We start from the raw sequence: 20,267 nt of genomic DNA, 5'->3' as shown, positions 1-20,267 counted from the left end.
ATTTAAATTAAGTAAATCTAATTTTAGTAAATATATTTACTAAAAATAAGCAAATTTTTTTTTCAGTATATATTTCATAAAACATTACATATTTAAAATAAAAAAATATATAAAAAAATAAAAATAATACGAAACATTGGATTGACCATTAACATTATACCAGAAGTAGAGATATATTAAATTAATCTTATTGAAAATTTTTATTTATCTAATCCGTTATTTAAATAAAACTAGTCTAACAACTTTGCGAATCATTGTTTCCGAAAATAGTAAATGTTTTATACACATAAATTAGTACAATAAACGCATATATATCGCCATCGATACGTTTATTTTTCACGTCAAAATGTTCTGTGGTTATAAAAAAAATCCGCCAGCAATGGAATTTATCAATTGCTTACATCAGGTCTGGCGACAGAGCTATACAAATGTAGGATAGAACGCGTTTCCTTCTTGCTCCAATTATACATATAACATATGGTCAACACAAGTACAGCGTTAAACCAAATGTATAGCAGTAAATATTTCTCAGTGAATAATTCAATGAATATTCTACAAATACTGGCCTTATAATTCTATAAATTACACCATATTGACATAAAGAAAAAATAAGATCAAGCAGACTTGCGATTAAAGATTATTAGAGAACCAAGTCCAATTATACTCGACGGTCACTTAAGTTTAATCGCACCTAAGCATGATCTTGATAAAAGTGCGCATATACAGGAAACGGCTTTCCTGACCAATATCAGTCTGCATCAGATCCCTTTTTTGATACAAGGGATCCGATTACAATCTACGACGCGACAGATCCTTATAACAAAATCGTAATGAATACAAGCGCTATCGAGAAGCGATACACTCATATTCTTAATTTCATTTTCCGAAAATCGATGCTGTTAAATTTAATAATAAATTTTTTCCATGTTTCAACAAACTTTTTAGATTTAATTCTTAGGATAGAAATCTTAAATCTTAAATATGAATCTCAATACAAGATTTATATAACGTAACTTTTATAGTTATTAACTTCTAAATTCATATACAATTTAAAATGATAGCCGCCAAACGGCCAATATCCTAATTAAAAGGCATAGATCATATATTTACAGATCTTCTATTTATACCGTATCTATTGTCGTTGGAAGACATTTTCAATATCGTTGTTACCCTAAGATGAAAGATATCTGGTATTCTTATCGTCATTTTGTTATTATCGTACATAAATACAAATATGACTTTGATTAACTCTTAGATCAATAAATTCGATCGTGAACATCATTTTGTATTAATTTACATCATGGTTATGTCCATACCAATTGATTTAAACTAGAAATATTGATACGCAGTAATGGCACTAGAAAAGAGTATGTAGCTAGCAAAGGAACGTGCAATCCTCAACGAATACTCTAATCTTTTTAGAGAATAGGATATTATACTGTATTTTCTGTAAATGTTCTTTTTTGATAATGCTAATTTTTCAATTAATTATTAGTTACATTCAATTATATTTTAATGTCAAGCATCAAATATTATTTTATGTAAATAATAATTAATTTTACACAATTTGGTCGACATTTACGAATCAAATAACTCTATTAAAACATCAAGAAAACTAATTATATGCGCAGCACTTTGTCCCTCTGGTAATAATTTAATTTACAAAATACTATATTGATTAAAACAATTTAAATTTTACTTTCTAAATAAACTTTTAATATTTTATATACCGTGATAGCTTATTTATCAAAATTAATTAAGTCTACCAAGAAGTATTTAAAGCTGCTTATGAATAACTTCGAAAGATTTTGGTTCTGCTGTCAATTATTTAAAAGTAATACGCGCATTTGTTGCTAATTGTAAAACTTATTAAAAATTAGGATTAAATTAAATAAATTGTAGCAGAATCTACAAATAAGACCTATCCTAATTACGATGACGCATAATATGCACTATAAAATCAATGTTACACTAATTGTAAATAGAAAATTGAAGTGGAATTAAAATACCCCAAAGCCAATTTAAAACCATGTGTGTAAAATAGTAAAGTGAGGATCAAACAGAATCGCTATTAAAAACATTGAAATTATATAACATGTATACATAAATGCAACGGAGACACGATCGTATATAAGTATACATTCGGCACGTTGCAGAAGGCGATAACTGCCAACCGACTATAAAAGATATTTTGTATACGCGTTTACGATGTCTATTATATAATACATAACAGCCGCCTTCTTTCTAAGAATGCTTCAGCTTATCTTATTATTATTATTATTTTAGTAAATACAAAATTATATACTAAAAATAAATTATTAATTAAACATTAATTAGAGACTTTTGATTAGAGATATCAGACTTCGTTAGTTAAATATATAAATACACACACTTGCACATATGTAATACGTGCAATATCCGTGCAATAAAAATTGTCGAAGAAACACTTATTTTTTCAAAAACGTTTATTACTCAATCAATTACATTTTACTGTTACTGATTACTTCATTATCTTGCATGACTTTTTCAATAAAATCCGTAAAGTGGCTTACTCTAATAAAAACATCTGGAAAACCAAGTGCGCAGGGTTTTGTCCATGAGAATATACCTATCAGTGTACCATTATATACCAAAGGACTGCCACTGTCGCCCTGTCGAATAATATTAATCTCAATCGACATTTTAATAAAATTAATGTTTGAATGCAAAGTATATTAAAAAAAAAATCGTCTTTTATACTTAAAAATGTATTTATAAAATTGTACACAGCGTTGAAATAATCGAAATAAATTAGCCAAAGAATTATATAAAATGACTCTTCTCCTTTTAAAATTAATCTATAACTACAAAATTGTGACGTTTTAATAAAGTGCATCATTTTTATGTGATATTCCTAATAAAAGTATATATTTCGTAAAAGTATTACACCTTTCGTTATTATTTGAATCCTTCTATGTGATAAAATTAGAGATAAAAATAAAAACTTTAGACATTTTAACAAAATTTAAAATACACATATTCAGAAATTATTGATGATAACACATACGCAAAACTTTCATTGTATAAAATCCTATATTATATTATATAAGCTATTATATCCTATAAATATTATTATCCTATACTTTATTGTTGTATATACAAATAATAATTAATTAAATAATTTACATATCGTAAAAGATCAAGTTTTCAATGTAACTTGCGCGTGAATTTCAAAATGCAATAATAACAAAAGTAACATATTTCTTGTAAGTATTTACCTTACAAGCGCCGATACCTATCCTTTCAAATGTACAAATTTGAGAACTGAGAATAGTAGTGTTGTTGTAATAGGCCTGACACACGTCATTGTCGATAATTGGCACCGAAAGTTTTTTCAAGTTTCGAGATAACCAACTAAATGAATGAACACGACCCCACCCGCTGATAACAGCTTGTCGTCCAACGGATGCATCGCACGTAGCTAAAGCAATTGGCGATTGAGAAGGTGATGTGCAAATTTCTTTAACAAGCTGAAAGCATCAACATATCACAAATATGTGCAAAGTTTCTAATTTACCCTGAAGAATAGTTTACGAAAGATAAACTATATTTTACTAAATATATTTTATTTAACATAACATAAAAACAAAAAGCGTTCTTTGAATTTTAATGCATCAGGGATACTTTTCCGAGTACCGCCACAATTTGTTTTTTACAAGAACATTAATTTATTAATTAAATTAAGTTTCCGCCGGTGTGTATACCATCTATCGGGAATAATCTTAAATTCACTGGACAGTTACATGTTCTTTATGCCAAACAGCTAAATTCGATCTCCGCGCGTGATAATGTTAAAGATTTTTATCATATAAATACTTATTCATCATAAAGAAAACAAATATTAGTATCTTTAATTATAATCTCTAAAAAATTAAATTCATATATAAAATAACAAAAAGAAGAAATAGATAAAAGTTGCGCCAAGAATATTACTATGTTAAATATTATTATGTTTCTATATAATAATATAATTAAAATTCATGAAATATTAACTATTTATAACTAAAATGGGTATTAATCTATAATGCTATAATATTTTCAAAAATTTGTTCAGGGCAATTTGTTGAAGTTGCTCCGTAATAAAAATTTCTTTTGCACATCAATAAAATAATTGAAATTTATAATTCAATAAGACAATTATATGTATTAACTAGAGCAATTGTCAAAGGTATAAAAGGGAAGCCTGTCTCACCGTGATTACAACTAGATCGGCCTGCCAAGACATCTCAGAGCCATACACGTAATCGGGATGGCATTTGACATCTTTGACAGCGTGTCTTTCACCCTCTTTCAAGTTAATGCTCCCAGTGCGCGCACTAAGTTCTTCAGAGGGTTCATCTATCAAGCCACATACACAATGCGCCGCACTCAGGACGTGCCTATCACTGATAAGCGCGCCACTGCAGATATGCAAGTCGTAGTATCTTAAGGACACCTGATAAGGAAACTCAGATTCGACGGCGTCCTGTCCGCCAACCAAACGTCGTATACGAAGTGCTTGAGTCTCTTTTTCGGAAAAAGGAGATGTGCAGGATATTTTGTCTCACGACGTATTTTATTATAAAAAAAACAAAAAGATCCTGCCTGTTTCCAATCAATAAACTGCAAGATCTTTCATTAGATCTCAGCGACTGTGAGATGAAAAACTCTCTCACAGAATCCGCAAAGTGACATTTAAAAAACATTATCTCTTTTGCAATGATTTTGTATTCTCAAAAATTTCTGATAAAATATACGACAATGTATTTATATCTAATAATATATAATAACACTGTCCGCGCTATTTTAAATATATGTCCAGATAAATAATAAATTACTAACATCTTATAAACAACATATAGATCAACAATTTGTCACACATAGTTCCTATCTTTCTGTTCCTATCTTTCCTTCTTTTGTTCTCTTCTTTTACTGTTACGTTAAATTGAATTCGCACTTAACGTACGTTAAAAGTGCACTCTTTTTTCTTCGTAGATAAAAACGATACGTAAAAAGAATACGTAATGGATGTCTCTTCACTTACCATAGCTGACAACCGACATGAAAATAATTACCAAACATAGAACGGTGAGATCCATCGTCATTATTATAGGGCTAAATGCTGTAAAGAAATAAAAGGATGATTTGCTAAGAAAGGAACATCTTTACGCAAGTTGGCTGATTTTTATGTGTAATTAAAAATATAGCTAATAATGCAATCACTTAACGGATGACTCAACGTACGTCGTATTTAATTAGAGTGTTACACAACTATATATAATGTGTAATTATATATATATGTAAAGAAAATAATTATCAATCTCGTCTTATCCTCGATACAATATCGATACAATACAGCTACATAAAAAGTTTCGACCGTAAATTCACTCATATACCGATTAATTTTCGTTTTCCTGCTTGTTCTTTTCAACTTACCCGTTTCTCCTTATTTGCAGTATTTGCACAGGTTTCGTTATAACACCGTCCGTACGTGCTGTCTCTCTGTCGCGCGAAAAAGCACTCCTTATGTCAGTTAGATTTCTCGTAAGCAAGAATACCGCACGCCTAACATTGAAAGAAACAAGAAACACCTGCCTCGTACGAGCGTATTTATCCAACTTGTGCGTGCATAGAGCATACCAAATTGTCGGACGCGCGCACAAAACGCCAAACGTGCGCAGCGCCTCGCAACTCGCAATGCGTGCGGCGTGCGTGCGCGCGCACACGCGTACGCGTGTGCGTAACCACCGCGCGTGACGTATGCGAGCATGTACATATGTACATGCATACGTGCGCAATACATGCGCGCGCGATGCGACGCACGTCGGTCGACTCGGTCGGGCCGCCATGTGTGCGCGCACGCACGCGCACACATGTATATCTGATACCGTACATGTGTGTACGTGTATGCGACGCGCGCGCGCGCGCGCGCGCGTGCGTTTTGTGCAACGTTACGTTATCTGCGCCAGCCGCCAGCGGCCAGCCAAGTGAGCCAACGCGTAGAGCATCGCCTCGGACGCCTCGTCGATTACCTCGTTGGCGGAGTTGAGAGTTCGTCGTCGCGTTCGCGCGTCTCCTTGCGACCCAACGACCAACGACCCGCGGTGGTCCGGCGCGCCGAGGGGAATCTAGAGGTGGTGAGCGGGCCCGCGCCCGCGGCGAAATCGACTGCGCCGAGTTCGCGTTCGCGGTACGATTCTCCCCAGCAGCGGCGCCGCGGAACAGGTTGAAGGAGCGTCGTCCGGCCCCCCGCGCGCAACCTATATTTTTCTACTCCATGGAAGGGCCATGTAACCTATGCCGTGAGTTTCGACTTGGGGGACTGTACGACTCGCGGCCTCCGGACCGACCCTCCCGGAACGCGGCAACAGGTTCGCGATTGCGACGCGGCAGGCGAGGCCGCGGGGGACGGACCTCGCGGAGTCGCCGTTCCCCGTACCCGCTCGGCGCGTTCCGAGAGAGGTTATGGAGGGAGGACGTTTTTCATATATGTATAACTTCTGGCTGCACCCATCGTGTACAAAGCTTTTTCCTTGTCTCTCTTTACCTGAATTTGTTTCTTTTTTATATGTATATATACATATATATATATATATATATATATATATCTTTCTTTCTTTAGACACTGTGTGTTGATCGCATTGTGAAAATGTATGCGAATAAATTGATTTCACTTTCAGAGTGAAGTGTAGCAAATGGAAGGTTTTAAGGTGAAAGATGAACCGATGGATGCATTAGCCATAGACAGTCAGGTTATGGTAAACTTTTTGTATGAAACAGCAGCAGGTATACCGACGTACCGCTGGCGCTGTCCCAGAGTCTAACGTAACGATTACTTTAAGGATGAGAACATTGTGAGCGTCGTGCTTAAGGAGGAACCAGGTGACAGATTTGATCCCGACTACATGGAGGATATTTGCTCAGGCACTTTCGAGAAGGGCGCCTTGTTTTTGCCTATCGAAAACAATGAGGTGGATTTCTCCAACGAGATGGTAAGCACGCAACGGTTGTAGCTTCGTAATCCTTTTGTTAATATCGTCGAATAGCCATCTTCCGTTTGAAATCTAAATTTTGAGATGTAACGTTATCCTTAATAAAAGCGCGACTTGTTTTTATGACGCTATAAGGTTATTTTCCATTGCTGCACTGGCTGCACTAAGTTCAAAAAATGTACATATACATTGAAGCGTGAGAAACGTATATGTACATACGAGATTCTCACGCTTCAGCGTGTGAACTAGTGCAGCCAGTGCAGCAATAGAAAACAGATTCCACTCGTCGTGTCGCCACATCTTTTCTGAAAGCTCTGTAAATTCTTACAGGTGAAGTTGGAGTTGGAAGGAGAATCAACCAGTCACCAGAACTGGTCGCAAATAGCGAATACCAATTTATGTGACAAAGAGGATGGGGTGATGCAGCGATGTTTGACCAATACAAACTTCATACAAACGCAAGACTCCGACAAGCATCATGGATTCTGTCAAAACGGGCAACAAGCAAAATTTTACAAGATCCAATGCTCGATCTGCAAGAAATGGTTTCTGAACAATGATTCGATGGTGACGCATCTAAGGACGCACTGTAGTGGAAATCAATGCGAGGTTTGTCAACAAAGTTTTGCCGACAACGCTAGCCTGCATGCCCACATGTTGATACATGTTGGAATGAGCCCATTAGAGTGCAACATCTGTCAAAAAATATTCGCTTATAAATGGAGTTTAAGATCCCATATGCAATTGCACGTATTGGATAAACCGTACGATTGCGACGCGTTGCAGCAGGCTTTTATGAAGCGAGCCGGTATGAATGAGCAGATAATGCAGATGGAGGACAGGCCCTTCGAGTGTGACGTGTGCCACGTGACGTTTAAAGAGAAGATTAATTTGAATCGGCACATGTCCAACCATGCGAACGCGGACAAACCCTACAAATGTACGATCTGCTTCGAGGCGTTCAAGGAGAAGGCGAAACTGAACATGCACTTGCCGCTCCATACGGGAAACAAGCATTTCAAGTGTACGTTGTGTCATAGATCGTTCGCCCAGAAAACTGCGCTCAACAATCACATGTTGGCGCATAGCGGCGAAAAACCACACGCGTGTAACATTTGTGAGAAAACGTACAAGAGAAAATCAGAATTGATCAGGCATACTATGGTTCACACCGGCGAGAGACCGTACGAGTGTAAAGAATGCTTGATGACTTTTCGAGAGAAGGCTAAACTGAATTCCCACATGTTGGTCCATACCGGCGAGAAACCGCACGAGTGTCATATCTGTCACAAGGCATGCGCAAGGAAGTCGGATTTAAACAGTCACATGTTGTTACATACCGGCGGTCAATACGATTGCAAGGTTTGCGACAAAATTTTCACCAGAAAATCGGATCTGAATCGGCACACTCTAATACATACCGGTGAGAAACCGTTTGCGTGCAATATGTGCGATATGGCGTTCAGGGAGAAGACGCGATTGAATTCTCACATGATCATACACACGGGCGATAAGCGACACGCGTGTCACATCTGCCATAAGACGTTTAAGGAAAAGTCGTCGTTGAAGAAACATATGTTAAGTCACACCGGCGACAGACCGTACGAATGTTACGTATGTCACAAAGCTTTCACGCAGAAGACCACGTTGAACAGCCACATCCTGGTACACGCCGGTGAGAGACCGATTGAATGTAGTACTTGTCAAAAAATATTCAAAGACAAAGCGGCGTTGAAAAAGCACTTGTTGGTGCACGTTAACGAAAAAACCCACGAATGTCTTATTTGTATGAAAAAATTCGCCCATAAAACAGCATTGAATAGTCACCTATCCTCAAATCACATATCCTAACTACACGGATCTAGTCTATTACGGCTTTCTGTTTCTTTACATTGAGCACCGTATGTTTGTAGTTGTATAGCATATTTCCATGATTACACTTATATCTGTTTTATATGCCAATAGGTCTGATAAAGTCGTATTTTTTCCTGTGTATGGACAAATAATAAATTAATTTCTAAGTAAATTGCTAAGTCACTTAATGTTCCTACCTAAAAGTAATGCTCCTACGAGTAAAATTGCTAAAATGTTTATAATCCATGTATTGCACTTAATGCGCTACCTGAGATAAATTACTACATTGGCTAAAAAAAATAAAAGAAAAGAACAAAAAGATAAATAAGATGAAGCTGGAAATGTGTGATGAAAAAAGATGTTCAATGATCTACAAAGATATTGGACACAGGGTTATTTTAATCTTTTTCTAAAACTTTTAGAGCTTTTCTAATCTGAAGAAAAAAGATAAAAATAATAATAATATTATAAATTACTAATAATAATAATAAGAGGTTATTGGCCGACAACTCGCAATTGAATTTAATTGTACAATAATAATTTTAACAAGTATATATACAATAAAGAAGCATTTATTATTATCTCGTTAAATTGGTAAACATAACAACACAAAAAGTATTGCAGTATCGATGTAGATTATATATCATTTATCGAAATTCCGTATTTCCGGGTAGAGTCGGTAGAGTTGAGAATATCTGTTAGAAGATATCTGAAACAATATTACGAAATTTATTAAAAATTGCAAAGTTTATTTTAACAATTATTAATTATTAATATTGAGATCACACAGCATTTACACCACAGGTTAATTGTAATTTGCAATATTCAATATATTTTCGAAAATTTTTATGGGCCCGGACCCGGACACACTTCTGCACAACGCATAATACATAAGCTTAAGAAAACTGATTGGTCTATTTCCTTATGCACATGTGTATGAACCAATCAATTTTCTTATGCTTACGTATTATGCGTTGTGCAGAAGTGTGTGCTCCCCCGCTTATCTCTATATAAATTGCAATTGTGCCACAGCTTTCGTTACTTTTCAGTAATATAATTTATAGATAGACGGCGCGCTTATATTAAGTCTACCATATTACATAAGTAAACAAGTTCTTGAACAAACATTAGCAAATTTTACAAAAATTTTACAAAAATTGTGGTAAAAATATTATTTTCTTTAAAAAGTATACTGGCACTTAAATGAAAATTGTGAATGCTATATATAATATTTGAAGCTATTTTTGTTGCAATACTACGCGCTAATTAAGATTGGTTATTTTTTTCACTACATTCATTAAAGATCGCGAATTTTTTCTTATATATTATATTATATTATGCAAAATAAATTTTCGCATGCTATCACATACGTTCGACAGTATAAAATAAATGATGAAAATTATCTGAAAAACTCCTTTTTTACATTATTTTACAGCTATACATTAGTAAATTTATATTTAATTCGCATGTATTTATAATAATATATTCACATAAAATAAACTTTGTGATAGTCAGGATTATAGCTATTTATAATAAGTGTAATCTGTATAGTGACTGTAGTGCAAGGAAAACGTTTTCATATAATCTCTTTCTCCCTCTCTGTTTCGATCTATTATAATTCAATATGATACAATTTTCTACGAATATAGTGGTGAAATACACAGGAACGTTTTGGTAGTTCCAGATTATTTATTGTCTTTTCTAGATTTCAATACATACCAATAAGTGGTCTTCCCCTATTCTCGTATCCTTCCCTCCCGTAACCCATATCCTCTTCCCTATTCCCGTATCCTCTTCGCCCCGTACCGTATCCATCGTAATTTCCTCTTCCACCACCATAATTTCCTCCCATCCCTCTCCCATACATGCCTCCATACATGCCTGTATATAAACAAATACAAAATTTGTTAGAAATATTTAATACACAAGATTCAATTAATGATATAACAAATAAATTACAGCCTAACGTTAGGAAACTAATTGGGTTAGAAGACTTTAATATCTTTAATTGCTAATTGTTAGTTTGCAAACAATATAATACTTCAGATAGAAAAATCTTTATTAACTTCATCTAAAAATTGAAAATTCTGTGTTAGACATTTTCAATTAACGTCAAACGTGAGAAAAATAAAAACATAATTTTCATCTACCTATATAAGTAATATTTTGTTAATCAAATAACTTATTTTACTTTTATAAAATAGCCATAAAAAATCAAACGTTGGCTCCCGGAATAACAAATTTTATTAACATTTCAATTAATTATGTAAAATAACGAATAAATGCCAATATAGTAGTTGTTAATATGAATAACAATCAATAACAATTGTAATTCAAAATTATTCTGTATTGAATTAATTAATAGATTCGAGTTATACACCATGGTGTCGCAATCAATTTATCATACTCTAATCGATCATTTTTATTATATAAATAAGTATTACTTACTCGGCCATTGTGCGCTGCATAGTTGAACTAATATTGCTAATAGGGTTGAAATCAATATGATGATATTCATGATGATCGCAAAATACTAGATTCTCGAGTAACACACAGTGTGCCCGGAAGAAAAACAACTGAACCTATGCCACTAAAACAATCCTTTTATACATGTCTCAGCGAGCCGTAATTACTTCTGCGTTGTAAGAATATTAAGGATAATAGCTCGCTCGTTAACATACACTAGGTGTTTACGTTGATTATCCATTCCCTCGAAATATTAAGATCGAATATTACTGCCTATGCTATGAAAAATTAAATTCATTATTTATATTTGTCTAAGGATTTAATTATTTATTTATTGAATATACATATCTCACTTTTAGGATAAAAAATGATATGGCAAATAAAGATAAAAATTTTTTTTTTTTTAACAGACTAGCCTATAGAGTTAAGGAATATTACATTACGATACCATATAACAGATAATTATCGATCATATAACAGATAATTAGTGCTTACGACATAAATAATTATACACATTGCTCAGAGAAGTTATCTGTTTTCTTTTTCATCGATTAAAATACGCATACAAAGGAAAATTTTATCTACTCGTCATAATATCAATTGTGATAAATAAATAATACGTCATACAAATATAAAATCTTTTTATACGTGAAGCTTTATACGAGTATTTTAATGATTAAGTAACGACGTCAAATGTATATTATATTTCAAAATTACGTTGTCATTTGCATTTATTATAGTTGTTAACATTCGTCTTTTGATTAAAATGGTTAACCCTTTACATCGATAGGACGATTTCCTGACCAGCCTGCAATGAGATAATATGTTGATATTATTTTTAATATTCTTTCCCACAATTTTTTGCTAAATAATTACACATCTGCAAATACATATTTAAAATATAATCTTATCGGAAACTTACTTCCGGCATTACTACTGGCAAAAGCAGAGGCACCGCTAGAAGCCCAGGAATTAGGTCCACCTTGATTTTGCGCTCCATCAGGAGACAAATTTCCGCCAAAATTATTAGCGCCGGGCCCTACGAACACGAAATTGTTTGTTAGATTTTCATATAGATAGAATTATTGCTTTCATTTTATTTATGTACTAGTGTACTAAGAGTTTTTAAGTCATATATCTTCAAATAAAACTCCAAACTTATTATTTTATAATAAAATCAATAGCATTTTATCCTTGAAGAAATTTGTTCGTCGTAATGTAATTTATATTAAATTCGACTTTTATTTAAAAATATTTTAAGTATCACATACAAATCTCTTTAGGGAGTTATATTGCAACAGAGGCTGTCGACATTTGCTATTATCTTATAATATATAGCGATGCAGTGAGAAGAGTATCATTGCTAGATATTACTGATATGATAAATTAATTATGCTGATGCAAATTGTGTGCGTGTGTGTATGTGTATGTAACAACTTTCGTAGTCAAAGAACGGAAATGGATACCTGGAACCGGCGCTTACTATTAATTAAGACGCTGCTATCTTTGATTTATGCATCATTGTACGAAGGAACGTATCAATCACACGCGTATTTCAAATCCCTCATCGTAATGCAATTAAACGCTGGCTGACCTTGAGGCCTATTTTTCCCACTGTGAGACACTCTTATCTCGCATATATTCGTCTCGTTTCAAAAAATACCGCTACAATGTTTTGCGGAGACGTGATATTAGTCGTGAGAAAACTTCCATCGGTATGATCTACTTGACAACGCGGGGATAAACGCCGTGAAATTACTTATGAACGCATCGTTGACTTGATTTATAGTCGGCATACACTCCCTCCTTCTAATCTTAATGATCATGCGGCTTGTTAACGCAACACTAGTTATCCAATTTTGAATAGGCGTCCGTTTGCCTGTTCATTTTCAGATCCGTAGTCTTAATTAATTTGAATACAAATAAAGGAGCAAAAGTTTTTGTTAAGTACACTTAATCGTTTTATCATTTTCGATAAATTTTACTGCTCGCATCTGCGTATCGTTAGCATACTTCGAGATCCAACGTTTACAATAATATCTTTACTATTACGAAAAGGCACTTTTTTTATAATTTTCAAATAATTGCAAAATATTTTGTACGTTAAATTATATATTTCCGTGATTTTAAGAATATCATATAGCATTGATTATTTTTCACTTTTAAAACATGACGTTTCCTGGAAGCAAATTGCGTCTTCAGATTTTTTTTCACATATTTAAATTACGTCTATGTCCACCAGATATCGAAAAAAATACAATAATTCGACGTAACTACTAAAACACATTTTTACAAGCTACAAACCTGACGCGCCGGGAAAGGAGCCGGCAAAACTAGAGCTGGAAGCCTGAGCGGAGCTGAAGGCTCCAGCATAAGCTCTCGCCTGGGCACTGCCAACGGATGCCGCTAAATTATTCCCTCCTGATCCGGGATAACCTGCGCCGGACACGGGACCAATTCCAGCATAGCCAGACCCACCAGGAACATTGCTAACACCTCCCGGATTTCCAGTACCGGCTCCAACATTTCCGCCAGACGCTCCTCCTGGATATTTATTTCCTGTGTAGCTCCCGCTGCCAGATGTTCCACAACCAAACAGACCTAGCTTACATTCTAATGGACCGGCACCTTGAGGATTGCTTCCTGTAGGATAAAATCTATCGCTGTTTCTATCTTGCGGTTGAACTCCGCCGGGATGAAAACCGCCTTTTACACCTCCATAACCGCCACTTCCTGGTACTCCCGATCCAGGATAATATCCTGGTGTTCCCGATCCAGGATAATTTCCTGGTGTTCCTGATCCAGGGAAACTTCCTAGTGTTCCCGATCCAGGATAGTTTCCTGGTGTTTCTGATCCAGGATAATTTCCTGGTGCTCCCGGTCCGGGATAACTTCCTGGTGTTCCCGATCCAGGATAATTTCCTGGTGTTCCCGATCCAGGGAAACTGCCTGGTGTCCCTGATCCAGGATAATGTCCCGGTATTCCCGACCCAGAGAAATTTTCTGGTGTACCCGATTTGTCTGGCTGTTTACCATATGTCGGACTACCTGGGCCGCTACTTCCACCTACCACAGGTCTAAGGAAGGGATTATTTCCTTCTGGTATTTTTCCTTCGAGCGGAATCACACCTTCGTTAGGATTAGCACCAACATCTCCTCTTCTGTTACTTCCATCCAGGAAAAGATTTCCTTGACCAATAGGTTTAGTGTTGTCTTTTCCGTGAGGAATCACATTTCTGTCATTGTATGCGTTGCTATATCCAGGCTCAGGAGTTCTCCAACTCGAATCGAGGAAAGGATTTCCTTGACCGATTGGTTTATCTGTAGTTTCAGTCCAAGGATGTGAAACACTGCTTGGAGTACCGCCTAAACAATGGATTAAGATATATCCAACACGTTTGTACATATTTATTTTATTTTACAAACTGTTAACATGCATATATTTTTATAAACCGAAAAATTTGATTTATCGTTGAAACTTTGAGAAATTAATGTCACATTATTTTTTAATGTTTTAGAGTCACAGTTTTACTATTTTTAGCAAAAAAAACTGCATATTTTTCATGTAACTTTTATGTGATGAAATCTAAATATGTTTTTTATTTTATGTAATAATAAACATAAATTTATTGTTAAAAAGTTTTCGTTATATTGTTTTATACTTATAAAATGCCATCGATTTGCATAAAAGCAAAAAACATAATTTTTTAAAATCTCTATATGTATAAAATTCGAAATTTTCAATTATCAATGTACATACCTCCAGGTTGATATAAAAATGGATTTGCTGAATTCCATGGCACAGAGCTTCCCGGTGTTATACTTGCGCCTTAAATAAAAATTTAAGTTTAAATTTAGCTTTAATCACTTTTTAATTAAAATAAAAAGTAAGTTAAACTGAGGTTAAAGTTAAATCTGCATTGATAGAAAAAAAAATGGACATAAGTATTTTAATATATATTTTAAAATGTATAATATTAATATATTTATATTTTGCAATGTATTTTTTTCAGTCAATCTATCAGTCTCATTCTTCATACCTTGAGTCCCAGGATAAAGATGTGGATCCGGTTTGTATACAGTTCCAGTATTTGGAACATTCCCATCGCCAGTTCCAGCGGGATAATATACTTTATTGACTTTATTGGGGCCTGCTGTTCCACCACATGATCCGTGTGTCGCTGATACATTATCTCCTCCACTACAACCGCCGTCGCAATTATAATTCCCGCAACATCCTCCGCAATTGCTGCCTTCTTGTGGACCAGTAGCACCTCCGCAATTTCCACCTGGGCATCCAGGTCCACTTCCAGGTTGTACCTGGCCTGGCCACGCTCCACTTCCGCCTCCAGGTTGCTTAGGCCAAGATCCGCTTGCAGGTTGTCCGGTAGACCACGTTCCACCTCCACCTTGAGGCTGCTTGCCGGGCAAAGATCCGCTCGCACCTGGAGAATATCTACCAGGCGTAATTCCATTTCCATCTTCAGATTTTCCACTAGACAAAGGTCCGATGCTGCTCCCGGACTGTCCTCCAGGCCAAGATCCGCTTGCAGGTTGTCCGGTAGACCACGTTCCACTTCCACCTTGAGGCTGCTTGCCGGGCAGAGATCCGCTGGCGCCTGGAGAATATCTACCAGGCGTAATTCCACTTCCATCTTCAGGTTTTCCACTAGACCAAGGTCCGGTGCTGCTCCCGGGCTGTCCTCCAGGCCAAGATCCACTTGCAGCTTGTCCGGTAGACCACGTACCACTTCCACCTTGAGGCTGCTTGCCGGGCAAAGATCCGCTAGCACCTGGAGAATATCTACCAGGCGTAATTCCACTTCCATCTTCAGGTTTTCCACTAGACCAAGGTCTGGTGCTGCTCCCGGACTGTCCTCCAGGCCAGTTACCACTTTCAATATTAGGACGTGTACCATGAGTAGTTCCATAAGCAGGTCTGGTACTTCCAGTAGAACCTTTGACCCCGGGGGTATAACTTGAACTTCCTCCATATGCTGGTGTTGTACCATAAAACGAGGTTGTTCCAGATATACTTGGAGTGCTGTATGCACCAGGAAATGTTCCAAACGCACTTGCACTCGCGCTTGCAGATGCGCTGCTACTCGCAATATTAAAACCAGGTTGAATCGGTCTCGTTCTGTCGTATGGAGGGGATAACATAGAACTCGGGACGTTAACGGGACTAAATGGAGTTTTAGTTGTGCCAAATCCAGTATTTAACGTTGGAAATCCAGCATGAGCAGTAGTTCTCGCACCTTGCCAAGTTCCGCTTCCAGTCTGACCAGCACCTAACCAGGAGGTAGTACTTTCACCATAACTTGGCTTGGTGACACCCGGATGTTCATAACCGCCACTTCCGCTTGGTGATCCTGGTGATCTTCCAGGAGGATATGCATTTTCTTGGGCTCCAGGAACAGGCCTAGATGAACCAATTCCTCCATAGGGTCCTTTAGTAGTTCCGAAAGTATTTGTTACAGTCGTAGGCCGTGTACTATGAGAATCAGGTCCGGGTTTGTTATAACTCCCTAAGCCATAATACTCGTTATCAGTGTTGGAAGGTGCTTGATCTGTCCCATTCGGTCTATGAGGCGTCTGAGTGTTTACTGGCTTGTAAAGGCCAAATGGGTGATCTTTTCTGCCAAAGTTAGATGGTTCTCCATAAGAGCTTCCAATACCAGGTGTTACACTTGTTCCATAAGGCGTCTGAGTGTTTACTGGCTTGTAAAGACCAAATGGGTGATCTTTTCTGCCAAACGAGCTTCCAATACCAGGCGTTACGCTTGCTCCAGCATAAGCGCCAGCGTACGTGTCTGTACAAATAAAAGCATTATATGTTTATTTATATTAACATCGTAAAAAATTTGAAGCGAATGATCGATATTCCACCGTTTTTTATTTAATTCGTTAAATAAAAGCTATTATAGTTAAATTATATCCGCATTGTTTTCTTGCTTATTCTTGTTATATAATAACAATATTATTTGTACAGTCGCCGCCAATGATTTCTTTCCTGAGGTATTCTTATGTTCTCCCCTTATCCCAGGAAAGGAATCAATGGCGACGACTGTACCAATATTAATGATCAATAAGAATATCGAATTATAAGCACGCACTTTGTGTTCCAGGTTGTCCATAAGGCTTGTTCTGATTTTCCTGCGGATTTCCGTAACTACTTGGAGAAGATACACCACTTCCTGTATGTGGTACCACGGAAGAAGAACTACTCGGGAATTGACTGTTCCATCCTAGACCAGGTTTCGACGTTGCGCCATAGTTCGGAACAAATGCACCAAGTTCCTGCGAAGGATATCTGCCATTATGTCCACCGCTCCAGGCAGGTTTCGAAGGAGAACCGGAACCACCCGGTGTTGTCCCTCTGTTCCAGTCTGGCCAAGAGCTTGGCGTTGTTCCAACGACACCCGCGTTATATCCGGGCTTTGGCGCACCTGCAAATGGAGTATTCCAGCCGGATCCAGGTTTCGGCGTGGTTTCATAGCCACCGATTGGCCTCGTATATCCTGTGTCCGTCGGATAGTCCGTCCGAAGGACAGAGCTATCACCTCCTTTAATTCCACCGTCAACGTAGACGCCCGTAGGTCCCGTCTTGTGCACTCCGGATGGTCGCGATCCTGGTTTGTGTCCTCTACCAGAACCGTGAGGATGCGCTTTATCGGGCCTGTATTGGCCATCATCGCATTCGTCCCCATCGTTTTCATCTCTCTCTTCCTCCGGCTCATCCCGTTCCCAGTAATCGTCGTTCTCCCATTTGCATTTAGAGCAGCCATCACCGTTCTTATTATAGCCGTGACCTCCGCCTTTTATTCCGTGATCATGGCTGGCGCCGTGTCCCGAAGGCGTGCCGTAATCTTTTACACCACGGTTAGCATTGTTGTCGTGGGGAAAACCGGTGCTGTCGTAGCTACGAATTCCCTTGTAATGTCTATCGTGAGCGCCAGGACTATTTTCTGCGTCTTGAAGACCACCGGCTCCATCGTGCGCACCGGCTGATACATTACCTAAAAAATACGTACATACATATATAAGAACTACTTTTAACAGTGTTGAAATTATGATATACGTGGACATATTTTTCATCTCTTTATTCGTTTTCTTTTTTTATTTATTCCAAGTTTTACATAAAATTAAGTTACAACCGACGAGTTATAAACTTCACTCACTTAAAATTTATTCTATATACGTCTATTAAAGCCATTGAAATATTCTGACGTAAAATAATTAAATGTCATTATAGCGAGTAGCGATCCGGGTATAAAATATTGAAATTTGTACAGCGCTAATATTGTAGGAGAATAAGCCTACTTTATTATCACAAAAACCGAACTAACCGGATACTTCTCATTTGTCCTCAACAAATTCAATCTCGATACTCTCCAGACGAAGGTTGTAAACTGTCAGTAATTTATAACAGAAAATATTTTATAATACACGTGAAAAAGATTATACTCCTCCGCAGGTAGGCCAACAACCATATATATGATTGTGACGCGGTGGCACCAAGGAGATGGCCTCCAATATTATTTATAAAGATGATTTCATTGCGTTGTACACAAAGGAAGAATTAATATACATACTAAGACGCCGCTATTACCTTCATTGTCTTTTGCACGTGTACTTGAAATTTTATATATCACAAGTTTATAATTATAATTCTAATAAATTACAATAGAAGTTATTAAATTTTATCTGATACAAAAAATATTTTCTCAAGTTTTTTGATTATAAATTATATCATAAATTTATTAATTATTAATTATATTTTTTATAAGTATTAATAATTATCGATTTCTGAATTAAGTAATATAATGGATTTTTAAAGCTGGATTGATATTATTCTATCAAGAGCAGATCTATCTTTAGATTTATCTCTTAGAATGTTTCTATTTCATTCAATGCAAAACAAAAGACGGATAACGCTGGTAGTAAAAAAAAAAACTTATTATCATTAGGTGAGTATTTAAATGATTGATCTTTCTATACAAATACACATGCAATCTTATTTTGATTTCTTTGAAAGCATGACTCGTCTAATTGAGCGACAAATATTTATACGAAGTTAAAATAGATTTTACGACGTTGGGAGACTACCTGAGCCGGCGAGAAACACGCACGCGAAAAGTACCACCACCAGGGAACATTTCAAGCTGCGGACCCACATCTCAGCGATCTCGGCGGAGGCCGGCTCGCGAATGTTGCTCTACTGATTGCTTCGTTTGCACTGGCGGCAACGATTGCCGATCCATTGCCAAGAGTGTCCTTACCGAAAGCTCCTATATATATAAGGATACCCCAGCGGTGAAAGGGACGCGCCGCGAGCGATCCGCGAAGGCATCCTCGGCGGCGCAGCCAGAGACGCTCGTGCATTGTCGGGCAATGAGTAATTATATTGTTTCTACTATTTACTACTTATCAGACGGACGAGCTAATAGAAACGGCAGGTGCGGTGTAACAGAAACAGCAGGACTGGTTTAAGACGAACCATTGCAGCCGGAGATGACTGCGTCATCGTTCTTTAGGAGTTTCCCCGAGAGAGACTTCAATGCTCGTCACGTTTACGCATCCTGTATGGCATGCCGCAAACGAATGTTGCGAATCCGTACGTGTGTTTTGTGCTCATCTCGCACAAAGGGCTCTCAAAATCTCACTCTCTTTCTCGACCGCATTCTCTATCAATTTTTTTTATAATAAAATTATAAACAGAAATATATGTTCTAAATTTCGAGACAAAAACATCGTTTAAAATACATTTAATATAAAATTGATTTAATATTAATACGTCTCTTGCTCTATACGCATTTATATTCACTTCAATTTTAAAGATAAAAATCTCGTAATTTTCATCATTAATAACTTTGTATTTATTAATCAATTCTCCACGATAAAAGAAACGACCATGATTTACTGTTTTCCATTGTT

The 20,267-nt window shown here is 36.6% G+C and overlaps 3 protein-coding genes across 10 annotated transcripts; 1 reads left to right on the top strand and 2 right to left on the bottom strand.

The window, feature by feature from the left end:
* Positions 1 to 81: 81 nt before the first annotated feature.
* On the bottom strand, positions 82 to 5,810 carry LOC143896561 (chymotrypsin-2-like). The gene is made up of 5 exons (XM_077404505.1): positions 5,455 to 5,810; positions 5,063 to 5,140; positions 4,232 to 4,545; positions 3,258 to 3,509; positions 82 to 2,651 (listed from the first exon to the last, which is right to left on the bottom strand). The coding sequence occupies exons 2-5, from the start codon at positions 5,121 to 5,123 to the stop codon at positions 2,481 to 2,483; spliced, it is 798 nt and encodes a 265-aa protein (XP_077260631.1). The 5' UTR covers positions 5,124 to 5,140; positions 5,455 to 5,810; the 3' UTR covers positions 82 to 2,480.
* Positions 5,811 to 5,955: 145 nt separating this feature from the next.
* LOC143896404 (uncharacterized) lies at positions 5,956 to 9,036 on the top strand. 7 transcript variants are annotated; one of them, XM_077404300.1, is made up of 4 exons: positions 5,956 to 6,320; positions 6,699 to 6,776; positions 6,861 to 7,010; positions 7,341 to 9,036. In XM_077404300.1, exons 2-4 carry the CDS (start codon positions 6,714 to 6,716, stop codon positions 8,859 to 8,861), a joined length of 1,734 nt encoding a protein of 577 aa, XP_077260426.1. In that variant the 5' UTR covers positions 5,956 to 6,320; positions 6,699 to 6,713; the 3' UTR covers positions 8,862 to 9,036. The 7 variants fall into 7 exon arrangements, with proteins under 7 accessions (XP_077260426.1, XP_077260420.1, XP_077260455.1 ...); XM_077404294.1 differs by having other exon boundaries at positions 7,323 to 9,036; XM_077404329.1 differs by having other exon boundaries at positions 6,699 to 6,787; positions 7,323 to 9,036.
* Positions 9,037 to 9,420: 384 nt separating this feature from the next.
* On the bottom strand, positions 9,421 to 19,610 carry LOC143896375 (uncharacterized). 2 transcript variants are annotated; one of them, XM_077404230.1, is made up of 9 exons: positions 19,440 to 19,610; positions 17,447 to 18,349; positions 15,371 to 17,143; positions 15,091 to 15,159; positions 13,635 to 14,696; positions 12,253 to 12,369; positions 11,313 to 12,138; positions 10,584 to 10,745; positions 9,421 to 9,573 (listed from the first exon to the last, which is right to left on the bottom strand). In XM_077404230.1, exons 1-7 carry the CDS (start codon positions 19,507 to 19,509, stop codon positions 12,101 to 12,103), a joined length of 4,032 nt encoding a protein of 1,343 aa, XP_077260356.1. In that variant the 5' UTR covers positions 19,510 to 19,610; the 3' UTR covers positions 9,421 to 9,573; positions 10,584 to 10,745; positions 11,313 to 12,100. The 2 variants fall into 2 exon arrangements, with proteins under 2 accessions (XP_077260356.1, XP_077260348.1); XM_077404222.1 differs by having other exon boundaries at positions 10,584 to 10,733.
* Between the last annotated feature and the right edge of the window lie 657 nt (positions 19,611 to 20,267).

Source organism: Temnothorax americanus, unplaced genomic scaffold (assembly GCF_048541705.1).
Source record: "Temnothorax americanus isolate GAGA-0224 unplaced genomic scaffold, ASM4854170v1 Scaffold1, whole genome shotgun sequence".
Taxonomy (NCBI): domain Eukaryota; kingdom Metazoa; phylum Arthropoda; class Insecta; order Hymenoptera; family Formicidae; genus Temnothorax; species Temnothorax americanus.
The sequence above is the reverse complement of the archived record's forward strand: the minus strand, read 5'-3'. Positions and strand labels throughout refer to the sequence as shown.

Bases quoted from the DNA above. Each gene is read 5' to 3' on its own strand.
- LOC143896561 (XM_077404505.1), bottom strand. From the start codon at position 5,123: ATGACGATGGATCTCACCGTTCTATGTTTGGTAATTATTTTCATGTCG. The intron at 3,510-4,231 runs GTGAGACAGGCT...TGATGCTTTCAG, and splicing joins CCGATCTAGTTGTAATCACG to CTTGTTAAAGAAATTTGCAC. The intron at 2,652-3,257 runs GTAAATACTTAC...ATTATTCGACAG, and splicing joins TAGGTATCGGCGCTTGTAAG to GGCGACAGTGGCAGTCCTTT.
- LOC143896404 (XM_077404294.1), top strand. From the start codon at position 6,714: ATGGAAGGTTTTAAGGTGAAAGATGAACCGATGGATGCATTAGCCATA. The intron at 6,777-6,860 runs GTAAACTTTTTG...GATTACTTTAAG, and splicing joins CCATAGACAGTCAGGTTATG to GATGAGAACATTGTGAGCGT. The intron at 7,011-7,322 runs GTAAGCACGCAA...CTTTTCTGAAAG, and splicing joins TGGATTTCTCCAACGAGATG to CTCTGTAAATTCTTACAGGT.
- LOC143896375 (XM_077404230.1), bottom strand. From the start codon at position 19,509: ATGTGGGTCCGCAGCTTGAAATGTTCCCTGGTGGTGGTACTTTTCGCG. The intron at 17,144-17,446 runs GTGCGTGCTTAT...TTATTTGTACAG, and splicing joins TGGACAACCTGGAACACAAA to ACACGTACGCTGGCGCTTAT. The intron at 14,697-15,090 runs GTATGTACATTG...TCCATTGTTTAG, and splicing joins ATTTTTATATCAACCTGGAG to GCGGTACTCCAAGCAGTGTT.